The sequence below is a fragment of the Petromyzon marinus genome, unplaced genomic scaffold, assembly GCF_048934315.1.
Source record: "Petromyzon marinus isolate PM22_M1 ecotype Great Lakes invasive population unplaced genomic scaffold, UKy_Petmar_22M1.pri1.0 PM_Scaffold_419, whole genome shotgun sequence".
Classification (NCBI taxonomy): Eukaryota; Metazoa; Chordata; class Hyperoartia; order Petromyzontiformes; family Petromyzontidae; genus Petromyzon; species Petromyzon marinus.
The window spans coordinates 63,567-82,500 of record NW_027423412.1 but is presented as its reverse complement, the minus strand read 5'-3'; the positions used below and the strand labels follow the sequence as shown (position 1 = coordinate 82,500).

At 55.9% G+C, this 18,934-nt stretch overlaps 1 protein-coding gene across 1 annotated transcript in view; it reads left to right on the top strand.

Moving 5' to 3' along the window:
• LOC142923325 (uncharacterized) overlaps positions 1 to 18,637 on the top strand; it is a 19,901-nt gene extending 1,264 nt beyond the window's left edge. Inside the window, exons 2-3 of the mRNA XM_076064393.1 lie at positions 8,113 to 8,211; positions 17,708 to 18,637. Of these exons, the coding sequence (XP_075920508.1) occupies positions 8,113 to 8,211; positions 17,708 to 18,529 (921 nt within the window). The 3' untranslated portion in view covers positions 18,530 to 18,637. The remainder of the gene's footprint in view (positions 1 to 8,112; positions 8,212 to 17,707) is intronic.
• Positions 18,638 to 18,934: the final 297 nt, after the last annotated feature.

Genomic DNA, 18,934 nt, shown 5'->3' with positions numbered 1-18,934 from the left:
TGGGGGTATTGGTTGTGATGGTGGTGGTGATGGCGGTGTGGATGGAGGTGGTGATGTTGGTGATGGGGGGTGGTGCTTGTGATGGTGGTGTTCGTGGTAGTGATGGTGGCGGTGATGGTTGTGCTGGTGGTGATGGTGGTGGTGATGGTGGTGGTGATGGAGGTGATGGTGGGGGTAGTGGTTGTGATGGTTGTGAAGGAGAGGCTGCCCACTCCTCTGTCGGGAGCTGGTCCGGTACCGCCTGGATCTCTGGAGGAGAGGCTGCCCACTCCTCTGTCGGGAGCTAGACCGGTACCGCCTGGATCTCTATGCAGTACAGGAGAGTCCGGCGGAACCAGTTCTGGATCTAGTTATGAGGTGTGGACAGTTCTCCACTCGGGGTAGCAGGAGACTGCCAAACAACAGTGTGTGGCTCTTCTTTTGAACAAAAGAATGAAGGGGGCGTGGGAGCGTGGCGGTGAGGTGTGGGAAGCTGTAAGCCCCAGGCTACTTTGGGCTCGCCTTCCCATCAACCGGAGGCGAGGAATGGTGGTCGTGGTTACTTATGCCCCCACCGAAGACGAACATCCGTGGAGGGATGCAGGCAAGGCCGCTGAGTCAGATGCCTTCTATGACCTCCTGTCACAGGTGCTGGCTAAAGTGGCCCCTCGGGATAGAGTCATCTTGTTGGGCGACTTCAATGCCCGAGTTGGTCATGATGCTGGCACCTGGTCTGGAGTGATTGGAGGGCATGGGCCAGATCAGCTCAATAACAACGGTAGGAGGCTGCTAGATTTTTGTGCAGCCCATGGGCTTGTAGTTACCAGCACGCTGTTCCGGCATCGGCGCATCCACACAACATCATGGATGCATGCCGGGTCCAAGCAAGAACATCTGCTGGGCTACATAGTGACGGAACAGCGGATGCCGGCCAATGTCCTTGACACCAGGACCTACCGTGGAGCTGATCTGCCCTCTGACCATCGACTAGTCATCTGTAAGATGCGCCTGCCATTCTTCCACTCCGGTGGTGGGTGTACACCCAGGACCCCATTCCAACATAAAGTGGCCTGGTCTCAGTTATCTGATGAAAGTTGCAAGCGAGAATTTCATCATCGCTTGCAGCTGGGGGTTGGCATCGTCCCCCACTCCTCCTGATGTCGAGGGTAAATGGGCGAGGTTTAGGACTGTGACTCATGCAGCTGCAATGGCTGCTTTGGGTACGCGGTCCAGACCTCCCCAGAGACCCTGGCTGACAGAGGAGGTGTTCAGGATGGTTGAGAGAAAGCGACAGGCCCACTGTCACCGGCTACAGAATCCCACATCAGAGAATGAGGAGGCTTACCGCAGCCTTCGCTCGGAGGTTCGGAGAGCCGTGAGGGCGCTGCAAGGATGGGTGGTGGTCGCGGGTTGCCGAGGAGATGGAGTCTGCCTCGGTGGCCCGTGATCACAAATCTCTATTTAACTCCATCAAAAAAGTAACCTGCAGCACCACACCTATTACCATCAGTAGGGGAAAAAAACGTTGATCCAATCTCCGACCCCCTGTGCATTTGGGAACGTGGTCCAGACCTCCCCAGAGACCCTGGCTGACAAGAGGAGGTGTTCAGGATGGTTGAGAAAAAGCGACAGGCCCACTGTCACCGGCTACAGAATCCCACGTCAAGAGAATGAGGAGGCTTACCGCAGCCTTCGCTCGGAGGTTCGGAGAGCCGTGAGGGCGCTGCAAGGATGGGTGGTGGTCGCGGGTTGCTGAGGAGATGGGAGTCTGCCTCAGTGGCCCGCGATCACAAATCTCTATTTAACTCCATCAAAAAAGTAACCTGCAGCACCACACCTATTACCATCAGTAGGGGAAAAAAACGTTGATCCAATCTCCGACCCCCCATGCATTTGGGAACGCGGTCCAGACCTCCCCAGGGACCCTGGCTGACGGAGGAGGTGTTCAGGATGGTTGAGAAAAAGCGACAGGCCCACTGTCATCGGCTACAGAATCCCACGTCAGAGAATGAGGAGGCTTACCGCAGCCTTCGCTCGGAGGTTCGGAGAGCCGTGAGGCGCTGCAAGGATGGGTGGTGGTCGCGGGTTGCTGAGGAGATGGGAGTCTGCCTCGGTGGCCCGTGATCACGAATCTCTAACTCCATCAAATAATTCACCGGTCAGCGCCACACCTATCACCATCATTCGAGGTGAAAAAAAAACGTTGATCCAATCTCCGACCCCCCATGCATTTGGGCACACGGTCCAGACCTCCACAGAGACCCTGGCTGACGGAGGAGGTGTTCAGGATGGTTGAGAAAAAGCGACAGGCCCACTCTCATCGGCTACAGCATCCCACGTCAAGAGAATGAGGAGGCTTACCGCAGCCTTCGCTCGGAGGTTCGGAGAGCCGTGAGGCGCTGCAAGGATGGGTGGTGGTCGCGGGTTGCTGAGGAGATGGGAGTCTGCCTCTGTGGCCCGTGATCACAAATCTCTATTTAACTCCATCAAAAAAGTAACCTGCAGCACCACACCTATTACCATCAGTAGGGGAAAAAAACGTTGATCCAATCTCCGACCCCCCATGCATTTGGGAACGCGGTCCAGACCTCCCCAGAGACCCTGGCTGACAAGAGGAGGTGTTCAGGATGGTTGAGAAAAAGCGACAGGCCCACTCTCATCGGCTACAGAATCCCACGTCAAGAGAATGAGGAGGCTTACCGCAGCCTTCGCTCGGAGGTTCGGAGAGCCGTGAGGGCGCTGCAAGGATGGGTGGTGGTCGCGGGTTGCCGAGGAGATGGAGTCTGTCTCAGTGGCCCGCGATCACAAATCTCTATTTAACTCCATCAAATAATTCACGGGTCAGCGCCACACCTATTACCATCATTCGAGGTGAAAAAAAAACGTTGATCCAATCTCCGACCCCCCGTGCATTTGGGAACGTGGTCCAGACCTCCCCAGGGGCCCTGGCTGACAAGAGGAGGTGTTCAGGATGGTTGAGAAAAAGCGACAGGCCCAGTGTCACCGGCTACAGAATCCCACGTCAAGAGAATGAGGAGGCTTACCGCAGCCTTCGCTCGGAGGTTCGGAGAGCCGTGAGGGCGCTGCAAGGATGGGTGGTGGTCGCGGGTTGCCGAGGAGATGGAGTCTGTCTCAGTGGCCCGCGATCACAAATCTCTATTTAACTCCATCAAATAATTCACGGGTCAGCGCCACACCTATTACCATCATTCGAGGTGAAAAAAAAACGTTGATCCAATCTCCGACCCCCCGTGCATTTGGGAACGTGGTCCAGACCTCCCCAGGGGCCCTGGCTGACAAGAGGAGGTGTTCAGGATGGTTGAGAAAAAGCAACAGGCCCACAAACAGGCCGCCGTGGACGACACCCAACGTCGGCGAGGGAGGCCGGAGCCGACGTCGGTGGCCCCCCTCAGCCACGGAGCCGACGTCGGTGGCCCCCCTCAGCCACGGAGCCGACGTCGGTGGCCCCCCTTCAGCCACGGAGCCGACGTCGGTGGCCCCCCTTCAGCCACGGAGCCGACGTCGGTGGCCCCCTTCAGCCACGGAGCCGACGTTCTAGCGTCATCCGAAACGGCTCCTCCCTCCTCGCGGAGTGACGGGCCGGTCAATGGCCAGGGTCGTCGACGACAACGACGACCGCCACCACCACCACCACCACCACCACGTGGTTGGTGGTGGTGGTGGTGGTGATGGTGGTGGTGGTGGTGGTGATGGTGGTGGTGATGATGGTGGTGATGGTGGTGGTGATGGTAGTGGTGATGGTGGTGATAGTGATAGTGATGATGGTGGTGATGGTGGTGGTGATGGTGATGGTGATAGTGGTGATGGTGGTGGTGGTGGGCGGGGAATTCCCCTCGGCCCGCGAAAAATCACCGGCTGGCGGGGGCGGGGGGTGGGTGGTGGTGGTGGGCCAAGATCGGGGGCGGCTGCGGTGCCTCAAATGTTGTCGGAAGCAGTCGCCCCCCTCTGTTAGCGGCTCGGTCGAGGTCGATCCGGGAGTCGGGGGGGGGGGGGCAGAGACGATCTCCCAGGCGAAACTGCTGAGGGAGGTTTGGCGCTCGTCCGCGCGGCTCCCCTACGCGACATCACGACCATATCTTGTTACTGGCAAAGAGGAGGTCTCATAATGTAAATCATCACGACGCTCTGGGGCGCTCGATGGGTTTTCCCCCAGGGTCGGAAGGATGCCCTGGTGGGTCCCGGGCTCTTTTTAAGGAAGGGGGACCGCACAGTCCGTAACAACTTACAGGTGCGTCTCGCACCCTCAGTGTGAGGCCGGGAAAGGTCCTGGCAAGGATTATTCAACAGCATCGCCTCGCCAGGCACGCTGAGGAGAGGCTTGCGGAGCCCCAGTGCGGTTTCAGGAAAGGGCGGTCCTGCACGGATGCCATATTTTGTGTCCGTCTGCTACAGCAGAGGTGTAGGGAATTCCAGCAAGACCTACATCTCCGCTTTATTGACCTGGTCCAAGGCCTGTGATACCATCGGTAGGCCTGGGCTCTGGGTTGTTCTTCGTGCTTTTGGAGTCCCTGACCCCCTGCTCACGATCATTAAGGGCCTTCATGATGGTGAGCGGGCCCGGGTAAAACTATGTGGTCGGGAGTCAGAGCCATTCCCTGTACACCTTGGGGTGCGACAGGGATGTCCTCTGGCTCCCACATTATTTAACAACTATTTTGACCACGTAGTTCGTGAAGCCTTCAATAGCTGTACCGGGGGAATCTCCATTTGGTACAGATATAATGGGAGGCTGATCGATGCCCGGGTGCGGTCAAGGGATGGCTCCCTATTGCTCAACCACGTTATGTATGCCGATGATTTGGTAATAGCTGCTCAGTCAGAGGAGGAGTTGGAGACGCTGCTGCTGAGACTGGAGCTTGCCACTAAGAGGTGGGGCCTTACCATCAGCCCCACCAAAACTAAGCACCTGCCTGGGTATTTTGTACCATCGGATACTCCACCCCCACAACTTCCAATCGGTGATGGGGCAGTTGTGGAGAGAGTGGAGAGTTTCCCATACCTGGGCAGTGTGCTTGTGACCGGCTCCAGTTTAACAGCAGAGGTCTCACTCCGAATCAGTCGAGCGGCAATATCTTTTCATCGGTTGCGTAACGCTGTGTGGAAGCTACCTAGTCTGTCGCTCCGCACTAAGCTTCAGGTCTTCTCGGCTACGGTCATTCCCTCCCTTCTCTACGCTTGCGAAACGTGGACCCCCCTAATGGAACATCTTCGCCGGTTAGAAACATTTACGCTGGCCTGCCTATGACCCATTCTGGCTTTAACCAGACTGGATTGTGTGAGGAGCTCACACAATCCAGCCTGGTTAAAGTCCCATCGGTGAGCTCCTCCGGCAGGCAAGGCTGCATTAGCTAGCCCGCATTCCCTGTCACCGAATGCCCAAGCAGCTTTTGTTCGGCCGGATCGAGGGGGCTAAACGGGCGCGGCACGGGCTAAGAGAAGAGATGGAGTGACGTGGTACAGGAGGACGTGGAGCTGAGTGGACTTGCCGATGACTGGTACCAGCGGTGTCAAGATCGGCCTCTGTGGAGGAGGCTCGTGAAGGACGCTACTGGGCAGTTGGAGGCAGTCGCCCTCCAACAACAACGGAGGGCGGAGGAGCGACGCTCACAACAACGAGCGGAGCGCCGGGTGGCTAAAGCACAGCGGGTTGGCACAGTAGGGGGCACAGGTGGTGCATCGGCCACTGGGTCTGCCACGTGACCTCCTGGTGCACCTAGCCTGGCTCAGGCACCGTGGTGACATCACAGAGTCGCTTAGTGGCCAATGGCGGCCATTGTTGTGGGCAGCGGTGGTTGTGGCTGTTGCGTTTGTTGTGGTTGTGGTGGCGGTGGTTGTTGTAGGCAGTGGTAGCGGTTGTTATGGTGGTAGTTGTGGTGGTGGTGGTGGTGGTTGTAGTGATAGCGGTTGTTGTTGTTGAGCTTGGAGTGGTGGTGGCGGTTGTTGGTGGTGGTTGTGGTTATTGAGGTGGGAGTGGTGGTGGCGGTTGTTGTGGTGGTAGTTGTGGTGGTGGTAGTGGTTGTAGTGATAGCGGTTGTTGTTGTTGAGCTTGGAGTGGTGGTGGTGGTTGGTGGTGGTGGTTGTGGTTATTGAGGTGTGGGAGTGGTGGTGGCGGTTGTTGGTGGTTGTGGTTGTTGTTGTTGTTGAGCTTGGAGTGGTGGTGGCGGTTGTTGGTGGTGGTTATTGAGGTGGGAGTGGTGGTGGCGGTTGTAGTGGTGGTTGTTGTTGTGGTTGTTGTTGTTGTTGTTGTGGTTGTGGTTGTTGTTGTTGTTGTGGTTGTTGAGGTGGGAGTGATGGTGGCGGTTGTTGGTAGTTGTGGTGGTGGTGGTGGTGGTAGTGGTTGTAGTGATAGCGGTTGTTGTTGTTGAGCTTGGAGTGGTGGTGGCGGTTGTTGTTGGTGGTGGTTATTGAGGTGGGAGTGGTGGTTGTGGTTGTTGTTGTTGTGGTTGTTGAGGTGGGAGTGATTGTGGCGGTGGTGGTTCTTGGTAGTTGTGGTGGTGGTGGTAGTGGTTGTAGTGATAGCGGTTGTTGTTGTTGAGCTTGGAGTGGTGGTGGTGGTTGGTGGTGGTGGTTGTTATTGAGGTGGGAGTGGTGGTGGCGGTTGTAGTGGTTGTTGTTGTGGTTGTTGAGGTGGGAGTGGTGGTTGTTGTTGTTGTTGTTGTGGTTGTTGAGGTGGGAGTGGTGGTGGCGGTTGTTGTTGTTGTGGTTGTTGAGGTGGGAGTGGTGGTGGCGGTTGTAGTGGTTGTTGTTGTTGTGGTTGTTGAGGTGGGAGTGGTGGTTGTTGTTGTTGTTGTTGAGGTGGGAGTGGTGGTTGTTGTTGTTGTTGTTGTGGTTGTTGAGGTGGGAGTGGTTGTGGCGGTTGCGGTGGTGGTGGTTGCCGTTGAGGGTGGGAGTGGTTGTTCGTGGTTGTTGTGGTGGTTGTGGTTGTTGTTGTGGTTGTTGTTGAGGTGGGAGTGGCGGTGGTGGTTGTGGTCGTTCGTGGTAGCGGTTGTTGTTGTTGAGGTGTGGAATGGTGGTGGCGGTTGTAGTGGTGGTTGTGGTTGTGGTTGTAGTGGTGGTTGTGGTTGTAGTGGTGGTTGTGGTTGTAGTGGTGGTTGTGGTTGTTGAGGTGTGGGAGTGGTGGTGGCGGTTGTAGTGGTGGTTGTTGTTGTTGTTGTGGTTGTTGAGGTGGGAGTGATTGTGGCGGTGGCGGTTGTTGGTAGTTGTGGTGGTGGTGGTGGTGATAGCGGTTGTTGTTGTTGAGCTTGGAGTGGTGGTGGCGGTTGTTGTTGTTGTGGTTGTTGTTGTTGTTGTGGTTGTTGAGGTGGGAGTGGCGGTGGTGGTTGTTGGTGGTTGGTGGTTGCGGTGATTGAGGGTGGGAGTGGTGGTGGCGGTTGTTGTGGTGGTAGTTGTGGTGGTGGTGGTGTGGTAGTGGTCGTTCGTGGTAGCGGTTGTGGTTGTTGAGGTGTGGGAGTGGTGGTGGCGGTTGTAGTGGTGGTTGTGGTTGTGGTTGTAGTGGTGGTTGTGGTTGTTGAGATGTGGGAGTGGTGGTGGCGGTTGTAGTGGTGGTTGTGGTTGTAGTGGTGGTTGTGGTTGTAGTGGTGGTTGTTGAGATGTGGGAGTGGTGGTGGCGGTTGTAGTGGTGGTTGTGGTTGTAGTGGTGGTTGTTGTTGTTGTTGTGGTTGTTGAGGTGGGAGTGGCGGTTGCGGTGGTTGACGGTGGGAGTGGTTGTTCGTGGTAGCGGTAGCGGTTGTTGAGGTGTAGGAGTGGTGGTGGCGGTTGTAGTGGTGGTTGTGGTTGTTGTTGTTGTTGTTGTTGTTGAGGTGGGAGTGGTGGTTGGTGGTTGCGGTGGTTGAGGGTGGGAGTGGTGGTGGCGGTTGTTGTGGTGGTGGTGGTGGTGGTGGGAGTGGTCGTTCGTGGTAGCGGTTGTTCTTGTTGTGGTTGGAGTGGTGGTGGCGGTTGTAGTGGTGGTTGTGGTAGTTGTTGTTGTTGTGGTTGTTGAGGTGGGAGTGGCGGTTGCGGTGGTTGACGGTGGGAGTGGTTGTTCGTGGTAGCGGTAGCGGTTGTTGAGGTGTGGGAGTGGTGGTGGCGGTTGTAGTGGTGGTTGTGGTTGTTGTTGTTGTTGTTGTTGTTGAGGTGGGAGTGGGTCTGGACGTGGATAGGTGGAGAGTTCGCTCCGAGTGCGGCATACAGCTCCGTGGGGAGGTCGATCTGCGGGAACTTGCCACCATCAAGGTAGCAGCAGCCACAACCGCTACCACAACCACAACCACCAGCCACAACCAGGTGGTTACCGGTCCAGCTCCCGTCAGATGCGCGGCAGACTCTCCACTACTCTACAAACAGACACCAGCACCAGTCCACCGGGCCTCCTGGATACTGCAGACGGTCCCAGGCGGTACCGGTCCAGCTCCCGACAGAGTAGCGGCAGCCTCTCCTATCCACGTACAAATACACACCAGAAACAGTCCACCGGACCTCCTGTATACCACAGAGATCCAAGTGGTACCAGTCCAGCTCCCGACAGAGTAGCGGCAGCCTCTCCTATCCACGTACAAATACACACCAGAAACAGTCCACCGGACCTCCTGTATACCACAGAGATCCAGGCGGTACCAATCCAGCTCCCGACGGAGTAGCGGCAGCCTCTCCTATCCACGTACAAATACACACCAGAAACAGTCCAACGGACCTCCTGTATACCACAGAGATCCAAGTGGTACCAGTCCAGCTCCCGACAGAGGAGCGGCAGCCTCTCCTATCCACGTACAAATACACACCAGAAACAGTCCACCGGACCTCCCGTATACCACAGAGATCCAGACGGTACCGGTCCAGCTCCCGACAGAGGAGCGGCAGCCTCTCTACATACAGGCCAGAACCAGTCCACCGGACTTCCTGAAATCTACAGAGGTCCAGGCGGGACTTAACCAGCTCCCGTCAGATGAATGGGGGCCTCCTGTATACCACAGAGATCCAGACGGTACCGGTCCAGCTCCCGACAGAGGAGTGGCAGCCTCTCCACCGGGTCTCCTGGATACCGCAGAGGTCCAGGCGGTACCGGTCCAGCTCCCGACAGAGCAATGGCAATCCTCTCCTATCAACGTACAAATACACACCAGAAACAGTCCACCGGACCTCCCGTATACCACAGATATCCAGACGGTCCAGCTCCTGACAGAGGAGCGGCAGCCTCTCCTATCCACGTACAAATACACACCAGAAACAGTCCACCGGACCTCCTGTATACCACAGAGATCCAGACGGTACCGGTCCAGCTCCCGACAGAGGAGTGGCAGCCTCTCTACATACAGGCCAGAACCAGTCCACCGGACTTCCTGAAATCTACAGAGGTCCAGGTAGGACTTAACCAGCTCCCGTCAGATGAATGGGGGCCTCCTGTATACCACAGATATCCAGACGGTACCGGTCCAGCTCCCGACAGAGGAGCGGCAGCCTCTCCACCGGGTCTCCTGGATACCGCAGAGGTCCAGGCGGTACCGGTCCAGCTCCTGACAGAGGAGCGGCAGCCTCTCCTATCCACGTACAAATACACACCAGAAACAGTCCACCGGACCTCCCGTATACCACAGAGATCCAGACGGTACCGGTCCAGCTCCCGACAGAGTAGCGGCAGCCTCTCTACATACAGGCCAGAACCAGTCCACCGGACTTCCTGAAATCTACAGAGGTCCAGGCGGGACTTAACCAGCTCCCGTCAGATGAATGGGGGCCTCCTGTATACCACAGAGATCCAGACGGTACCGGTCCAGCTCCTGACAGAGCAGTGGCAGCCTCTGCTCTACACACATTCTACTGGACCACTGCACCAGGCCTCCTGAAAGCCACAGAGATCCAAGTGGTACCGGTCGAGCTCCCGACAGAGGAGCGGCAGCCTCTCCTATCAACGTACAAATACACACCAGAAACAGTCTACCGGACCTCCCGTATACCACATATCCAGGCGGTATCGGTCCAACTCCTGACAGAGGAGCAGCAGCCTCTCCTCACACACAGCAGCACCAGTCCACTGGATTCCCTGAATACCGCAGATATCCAGGCGGTACCGGTCCAGCTCCTGACAGAGGAGTGGCAGCCTCTCCTATCCACGTACAAATACACACCAGAAACAGTCCACCGGACCTCCCGTATACCACAGATATCCAGACGGTGCAGCTCCTGACAGAGGAGCGGCAGCCTCTCCTATCCACGTACAAATACACACCAGAAACAGTCCACCGGACCTCCTGTATACCACAGAGATCCAGACGGTACCGGTCCAGCTCCCGACAGAGGAGTGGCAGTCTCTCCTATCAACGTACAAATACACACCAGAAACAGTCCACCGGACCTCCTGTATACCACAGAGATCCAGACGGTACCGGTCCAGCTCCCGACAGAGGAGCGGCAGCCTCTCCACCGGGTCTCCTGGATACCGCAGAGGTCCAGGCGGTACCGGTCCAGCTCCTGACAGAGGAGCGGCAGCCTCTCCTATCCACGTACAAATACACACCAGAAACAGTCCACCGGACCTCCCGTATACCACAGAGATCCAGACGGTACCGGTCCAGCTCCCGACAGAGTAGCGGCAGCCTCTCTACATACAGGCCAGAACCAGTCCACCGGACTTCCTGAAATCTACAGAGGTCCAGGCGGGACTTAACCAGCTCCCGTCAGATGAATGGGGGCCTCCTGTATACCACAGAGATCCAGACGGTACCGGTCCAGCTCCTGACAGAGCAGTGGCAGCCTCTGCTCTACACACATTCTACTGGACCACTGCACCAGGCCTCCTGAAAGCCACAGAGATCCAAGTGGTACCGGTCGAGCTCCCGACAGAGGAGCGGCAGCCTCTCCTATCAACGTACAAATACACACCAGAAACAGTCTACCGGACCTCCCGTATACCACATATCCAGGCGGTATCGGTCCAACTCCTGACAGAGGAGCAGCAGCCTCTCCTCACACACAGCAGCACCAGTCCACTGGATTCCCTGAATACCGCAGATATCCAGGCGGTACCGGTCCAGCTCCTGACAGAGGAGTGGCAGCCTCTCCTATCCACGTACAAATACACACCAGAAACAGTCCACCGGACCTCCCGTATACCACAGATATCCAGACGGTGCAGCTCCTGACAGAGGAGCGGCAGCCTCTCCTATCCACGTACAAATACACACCAGAAACAGTCCACCGGACCTCCTGTATACCACAGAGATCCAGACGGTACCGGTCCAGCTCCCGACAGAGTAGCGGCAGCCTCTCTACATACAGGCCAGAACCAGTCCACCGGACTTCCTGAAATCTACAGAGGTCCAGGCGGGACTTAACCAGCTCCCGTCAGATGAATGGGGGCCTCCTGTATACCACAGAGATCCAGACGGTACCGGTCCAGCTCCCGACAGAGGAGCGGCAGCCTCTCCACCGGGTCTCCTGGATACCGCAGAGATCCAGGCAGTACTGGACCAGCTCCTGACAGAGGAGCGGCAGCCTCTCCTCACACACAGCAGCACCAGTCCACTGGATTCCCTGAATACCGCAGATATCCAGACGGTACCGGTCCAGCTCCCGACAGAGTAGCGGCAGCCTCTCTACATACAGGCCAGAACCAGTCCACCGGACTTTCTGAAATCTACAGAGGTCCAGGTAGGACTTAACCAGCTCCCGTCAGATGAATGGGGGCCTCCTGTATACCACAGAGATCCAGACGGTACCGGTCCAGCTCCGGACAGAGCAGTGGCAGCCTCTCCACCGGGTCTCCTGGATACCGTAGAGATCCAGGCAGTACCGGTCCAGCTCCTGACAGAGGAGCGGCAGCCTCTCCTCACACACAGCAGCACCAGTCCACTGGATTCCCTGAATACCGCAGATATCCAGGCGGTACCGGTCCAGCTCCTGACAGAGGAGTGGCAGCCTCTCCTATCCACGTACAAATACACACCAGAAACAGTCCACCGGACCTCCTGTATACCACAGAGATCCAGACGGTACCGGTCCAGCTCCCGACAGAGGAGTGGCAGTCTCTCCTATCAACGTACAAATACACACCAGAAACAGTCCACCGGACCTCCTATATACCACAGAGATCCAGACGGTACCGGTCCAGCTCCCGACATAGGAGCGGCAGCCTCTCCACCGGGCCTCCTGGATACTGCAGACGGTCCCAGGTGGTACCGGTCCAGCTCCTGACAGAGGAGTGGCAGCCTCTCCTATCCACGTACAAATACACACCAGAAACAGTCCACCGGACCTCCCGTATACCACAGATATCCAGACGGTACCGGTCCAGCTCCCGACAGAGTAGCGGCAGCCTCTCTACATACAGGCCAGAACCAGTCCACCGGACTTCCTGAAATCTACAGAGGTCCAGGCGGGACTTAACCAGCTCCTGTCAGATGAATGGGGGCCTCCTGTATACCACAGATATCCATACGGTACCGGTCCAGCTCCCGACAGAGGAGTGGCAGCCTCTCCACCGGGTCTCCTGGATACCGCAGAGGTCCAGGCGGTACCGGTCCAGCTCCCGACAGAGCAATGGCAGCCTCTCCTATCAACGTACAAATACACACCAGAAACAGTCCACCGGACCTCCTGTATACCACAGAGATCCAGACGGTACCGGTCCAGCTCCCGACAGAGTAGCGGCAGCCTCTCTACATACAGGCCAGAACCAGTCCACCGGACTTCCTGAAATCTACAGAGGTCCAGGCGGGACTTAACCAGCTCCCGTCAGATGAATGGGGGCCTCCTGTATACCACAGAGATCCAGACGGTACCGGTCCAGCTCCCGACAGAGGAGCGGCAGCCTCTCCACCGGGTCTCCTGGATACCGTAGAGATCCAGGCAGTACCGGTCCAGCTCCTGACAGAGGAGCGGCAGCCTCTCCTCCGCGGCGAGCGTCCGAACGATCCACGTGGCCACCCTAGGTGCACGTTGACACTCCACGTGGACACGTGGAGTGTCAACGTGGAGTGTCAACGTGGTCGTGGACAGGAGGTCACGGGACAGACCCAGCAGCTGTAACCCGCCCCCCATACTGTGCCAGGCTAGGTGCACCTCTCACCCCGTGTCTCTCTCTCTCCCCGTGTCTCTCTCTCCCCATGTCTCTGTCTCCCCGTGTGTCTCTCTCTAAACCCGTGTCTCTCTCTCTCCCCGTGTCTCTCTCTCCCCGTGTCTCTCTCCGTGTCTCTCTCCCCGTGTCTCTCTCTCCCCGTGTCTCTCTCTAAACCCGTGTCAATCTCTCTCCCCGTGTCTCTCTCCCCGTGTCTCTCCCCCCGTGTCTCTCTCCCCCCGTGTCTCTCTCCCCGTGTCTCTCTCCCCATGTCTCTCTCCCCCGTGTCTCTCTCTCTCCGTGTCTCTCTCTCTCTCCGTGTCTCTCTCTACCCGTGTCTCTCTCCCCGTGTCTCTCTCTCCCCGTGTCTCTCTCTTTCCCCGTGTCTCTCTCCCCGTGTCTCTCTCTCACCCGTGTCTCTCTCTCCCCGTGTCTCTCTCTCCCCGTGTCTCTCTCTCCCCGTGTCTCTCTCTCCCCGTGTCTCTCGCCCCGTGTCTCTCTCTCCCCGTGTCTCTCTCACCCCGTGTCTCTCTCTCCCCGTGTCTCTCTCCCCGTGTCTCTCTCTCCCCGTGTCTCTCTCTCCCCGTGTCTCTCTCTCCCCGTGTCTCTCCCCGTGTCTCTCTCCTCGTGTCTCTCTCTCCCCGTGTCTCTCTCTCCCCGTGTCTCTCTCTCCCCGTGTCTCTCCCCGTGTCTCTCTCCTCGTGTCTCTCTCTCCCCGTGTCTCTCTCTCCCCGTGTCTCTCTCTCCCCGTGTCTCTCTCTCCCCGTGTCTCTCTCCCCGTGTCTCTCTCTCCTCGTGTCTCTCTCCCCGTGTCTCTCTCTCTCCCCGTGTCTCTCTCTCCCCGTGTCTCTCTCTCCCCGTGTCTCTCTCTACCCGTGTCTCTCTCTCCCCGTGTCTCTCTCTCCCCGTGTCTCTCTCTCCCCGTGTCTCTCTCTCTCCGTCTCTCTCTGTCTCACCCTGTGTGTCTCTGTGTATCTCTGTGTATGTGTGTGTCTCTGTGTCTCTCCGTGTCTCTGTGTTTCTCCGTGTCTCTGTCTCACCCTGTGTCTCTGTGTCTCCCTGTGTCTCTGTGTGTCTCTGTGTCTCTGTCTCACCCTGTGTGCCTCTGTGTGTCTCTGTGTGTCTCTGTCTCACCCTGTGTGTCTCTGTGTGTCTCTCTGTCTCTGTGTGTCTCTGTGTGTCTCTGTCTCACCCTGTGTGTCTCTGTGTCTCTGTGTGTCTCTTTGTCTCTGTGTGTCTCTGCGTCTCTGTGTGTCTCTGTGTCTCTGTCTCACCCTGTGTGTCTCTGTGTGTCTCTGTGTGTCTCTGTGTCTCTGTCTCACCCTGTGTGTCTCTGTATGTCTCTGTGTCTCTGTCTCACCCTTTGTGTCTCTGTGTGTCTGTGTGTGTCTCTGTCTCACCCTGTGTGTCTCTGTGTGTCTCTGTGTCTCTGTCTCACCCTGTGTGTGTCTGTGTCTCTGTGTGTCTCTGTGTCTCTGTCTCATCCTGTGTGCCTCTGTGTCTCTGTGTGTCTCTGTGTGTCTCTGTGTCTCTGTGTGTCTCTGTGTGTCTCTGTGTGTCTCTGTGTCTCTGTGTCTCTCTGTTTCACTGTGTGTCTGTGTGTCTCTGTGTCTCTGTCTCACTGTGTGTCTGTCTCACTGTGTGTCTGTGTGTCTCTGTGTGTCTCTGTGTCTGTGTCTCTGTGTCTCTGTGTGTGTCTCTGTGTGTGTCTCTGTGTGTCTCTGTGTCTCTGTGTGTCTCTGTGTGTCTCTGTGTGTGTCTCTGTGTGTCTCTGTGTCTCTGTGTGTCTCTGTGTGTCTCTGTGTGTGTCTCTGTGTGTCTCTGTGTCTCTGTGTGTCTCTGTGTGTGTCTCTGTGTGTCTCTGTGTGTCTCTCTGTGTCTCTGTGTGTCTCTGTGTGTCTGTGTCTCACCCTGTGTCTCTCTGTGTGTCTCTGTGTCTCTGTCTCACCCTGTGTCTCACTGTGTGTGTCTCTGTGTGTCTCTGTGTGTCTCTGTGTGTCTCTGTGTGTGTCTCTGTGTGTCTCTGTGTGTCTCTGTGTTTCTGTGTGTGTCTCTGTGTCTCTGTCTCACCCTGTGTGTCTCTGTGTGTCTCTGTGTCTCTGTGTGTCTGTGTGTCTCTGTGTGTCTCTGTCTCACTGTGTCTCTGTGTCTCACCCTGTGTGTCTCTGTGTCTCTGTGTGTCTCTGTCTCACTCTGTGTGTCTCTGTGTGTCTCTGTGAGTCTCTGTGTGTCTCTGTGTGTCTCTGTGTCTCACTGTGTGTGTCTCTGTGTCTCTGTGTGTCTCTGTGTGTCTCTGTGTGTCTCTGTCTCAATGTCTCTGTGTGTCTCTGTCTCACCCTGTGTCTCTGTGTCTCTGTGTGTCTCTGTGTGAGTCTCTGTGTCTCACTGTGTGTCTCTGTGTCTCTGTCTCACACTGTGTGTCTCTGTGTGTCTCTGTGTGTGTCTCTGTGTGTCTCTGTGTGTCTCTGTGTGTGTCTCTGTGTGTCTCTGTGTCTCTGTGTGTCTCTGTGTGTCTGTGTGTGTCTCTGTGTCTCTGTGTGTCTCTGTGTGTGTCTCTGTGTGTCTCTCTGTGTGTGTGTGTCTCTGTGTGTCTCTGTGTGTCTCTGTGTGTGTCTCTGTGTGTCTCTGTGTGTCTCTGTGTGTGTCTCTGTGTGTCTCTGTGTCTCTGTGTGTCTCTGTGTGTCTGTGTGTGTCTCTGTGTCTCTGTGTGTCTCTGTGTGTGTCTCTGTGTGTGTCTCTGTGTGTCTCTGTGTGTCTCTGTGTGTGTCTCTGTGTGTCTCTGTGTGTGTCTCTGTGTGTCTCTGTGTGTGTCTCTGTGTGTCTCTGTGTGTGTCTCTGTGTGTCTCTGTGTGTCTCTGTGTGTCTCTGTGTGTGTCTCTGTGTGTCTCTGTGTGTGTCTCTGTGTGTCTCTGTGTGTCTCTGTGTGTGTCTCTGTGTGTCTCTGTGTGTCTCTGTGTGTGTCTCTGTGTGTCTCTGTGTGTCTCTGTCTCACTGTGTGTCTGTGTGTCTCTGTCTCACTGTGTGTGTCTCTGTGTGTGTGTGTGTCTCTGTGTGTCTGTGTGTCTCTGTGTGTCTCTGTGTGTGTCTCTGTGTGTCTCTGTGTGTCTGTGTGTCTCTGTGTGTCTCTGTGTGTCTGTGTGTCTCTGTGTGTCTCTGTGTGTCTCTGTGTGTGTCTCTGTGTGTCTCTGTGTGTCTGTGTGTCTCTGTGTGTCTCTCTGTGTGTCTCTGTGTGTCTGTGTGTCTCTGTGTGTCTCTGTGTGTCTGTGTGTCTCTGTGTGTCTCTCTGTGTGTCTCTGTGTGTCTGTGTGTCTCTGTGTGTCTCTCTGTGTGTCTCTGTGTGTCACTGTCTCACCCTGTGTGTCTCTGTGTGTCTCTGTGTGTCTTTGTGTGTCTCACTGTGTGTCTGTGTGTCTCTGTGTCTCTGTGTGTCTCTGTCTCACCCTGTGTGTCTCTGTGTGTGTCTCTGTGTGTCTCTCTGTGAGTCTCTGTGAGTCTCTGTGTGTCTCTGTGTGTCTCTGTGAGTCTCTGTGTCTCTCTGTGAGTCTCTGTGAGTCTTTGTGTGTCTCTGTGTGTCTGTGTGTGTCTCTGTGTGTCTGTGTGTGTCTCTGTGTGTCTCTGTGGGTCTCTGTGTGTCTCTGTGTGTCTCTGTGTGTCTCTGTGTGTCTCTGTCTCACCCTGTGTCTCTGTGTGTCTCTGTGTGTCTCTGTCTCACCCTGTGTGTCTGTGTGTCTCTGTGTCTCTGTGTGTCTCTCTGTCTCTGTGTGTGTCTCTGTGAGAGTCTCTGTGAGAGTCTCTGTGTGTCTCTGTGTGTCTCTCTGTGTGTCCGTGTGTCTCTGTGTGTCTCTGTGTATCTCTGTGTCTCTGTGTGTCTCTGTGTCTCTGTGTCTCACTGTGTGTCTGTGTGTCTCTGTGTCTCACTGTGTGTGTCTGTGTCTCTCTGTGAGTCTCTGTGAGTCTCTGTGTGTGTCTCTGTGTGTCTCTGTGTGTCACTGTCTCACCCTGTGTGTCTCTGTGTGTCTCTGTGTGTCTCTGTGTGTCTTTGTGTGTCTCACTGTGTGTCTGTGTGTCTCTGTGTCTCTGTGTGTCTCTGTGTCTCTGTGTCTCTGTGTGTCTCTGTGTGTGTCTCTGTGTGTCTCTGTCTCACCCTGTGTGTCTCTGTGTCTCTGTGTCTCTGTGTGTCTCTGTGTGTGTCTCTGTGTGTCTCTGTGTGTCTCTGTCTCACCCTGTGTCTCTGTCTCACTGTGTGTCTCTGTGTGTCTCTGTGTGTCTCTGTGTGTCTCTGGGTGAGTCTCTCTGTGAGTCTCTGTGAGTCTCTGTGTGTGTCTCTGTGTGTCTCTGTGTGTCACTGTCTCACCCTGTGTGTCTCTGTGTGTCTCTGTGTGTCTCTGTCTCACCCTGTGTGTCTCTGTGTGTCTCTGTCTCACCCTGTGTGTCTCTGTGTGTCTCTGTGTGTGTCTCTGTGTCTCTCTATGTGTCTCTGTCTCACCCTGTATGTCTCTGTGTGTCACTGTGTCTCTGTGTGTCTCTGTGTGTCTCTGTCTCACCCTGTGTGTCTCTGTGTGTCTCTGTGTGTCTGTGTCTCTGTGTCTCTGTCTCACTGTGTGTGTCTCTGTGTGTCTCTGTGAGTCTCTGTGTCTCTGTCTCACCCTGTGTCTCTCTGTCTCACTGTCTGTGTCTCAGCTGGGTGGGACACGAGACAGCCGGTGGACACTGCCCTCTCTGTGTCTCCGTGTGTCTCTGTGTGTCTCTCTCACCCTGTGTGTCTCTGTGTGTCTCTGTCTCACCCTGTGTGTCTCTGTGTCTCTCTGTGTCTCTGTGTGTCTCTGTGTCTCTGTGTGTCTCTGTGTGTCTCTGTCTCACCCTGTGTGTTTCTGTGTCTCTGTGTGTCTCTGTGTCTCACTGTGTCTCTCTGTGTCTCTGTGTGTCTCTGTGTCTCTGTGTGTCTCTGTGTGTCTCTCTCTCACCCTGTGTGTCTCTGTGTGTCTCTCTCTCACCCTGTGTGTCTCTGTGTGTCTCTGTGTGTCTCTGTCTCACTGTCTCTGTCTCTCTGTGTGTCTCAGCTGGGTGGGACACGAGACAGCCGGTGGACACTGCCCTCTCTGCGTCTCTCTGTGTGTCTCTCTGTGTGTCTGTGTGTCTCTGTGTGTCTCTGTGTATCTCTGTGTCTCTGTGTGTCTCTGTGTCTCTGTGTCTCACTGTGTGTCTGTGTGTCTCTGTGTCTCACTGTGTGTGTCTGTGTGTCTCTGTGAGTCTCTGTGTGTCTCTGTGTGTCTCTGTCTCACCCTGTGTGTCTCTGTGTGTCTCTGTCTCACCCTGTGTCTTTCTGTCTCTGTGTCTCAGCTGGGTGGGACACGAGACAGCCGGTGGACACTGCCCTCTCTGTGTCTCCGTGTGTCTCTGTGTGTCTCTCTCTCACCCTGTGTGTCTCTGTGTGTCTCTGTGTGTCTGTGTGTCTCACTGTGTGTCTCTCTGTGTGTCTCAGCTGGGTGGGACACGAGATAGCCGGTGGACACTGCCCTCTCTGTGTCTCACTGTGTGTCTCTGTGTCTCTGTGTGTCTCTGTGTGTCTCTGTGTCTCTGTCTCACTCTGTGTCTCTCTGTCTCTCTGTGTCTCAGCTGGGTGGGACACGAGACAGCCGGTGGACACTGCCCTCTCTGTGTCTCCGTGTCCTGTGTCTGCGTCTCTCCTGTGTCTCTCTGTCTCACCCTGTGTCTGTGTGTCTCTGTGTGTCTCTGTGTGTCTCTGTGTCTCTCTGTCTCACCCTGTGTCTCTGTGTCTCACTGTGTGTCTGTGTGTCTCTGTCTCACTGTCTCTGTGTCTCTGTGTGTGTCTCTGTGTGTGTCTCTGTCTCTCTGTGTGTGTCTCTGTGTCTCTGTGTGTCTCTGTGTGTGTCTCTGTGTGTCTCT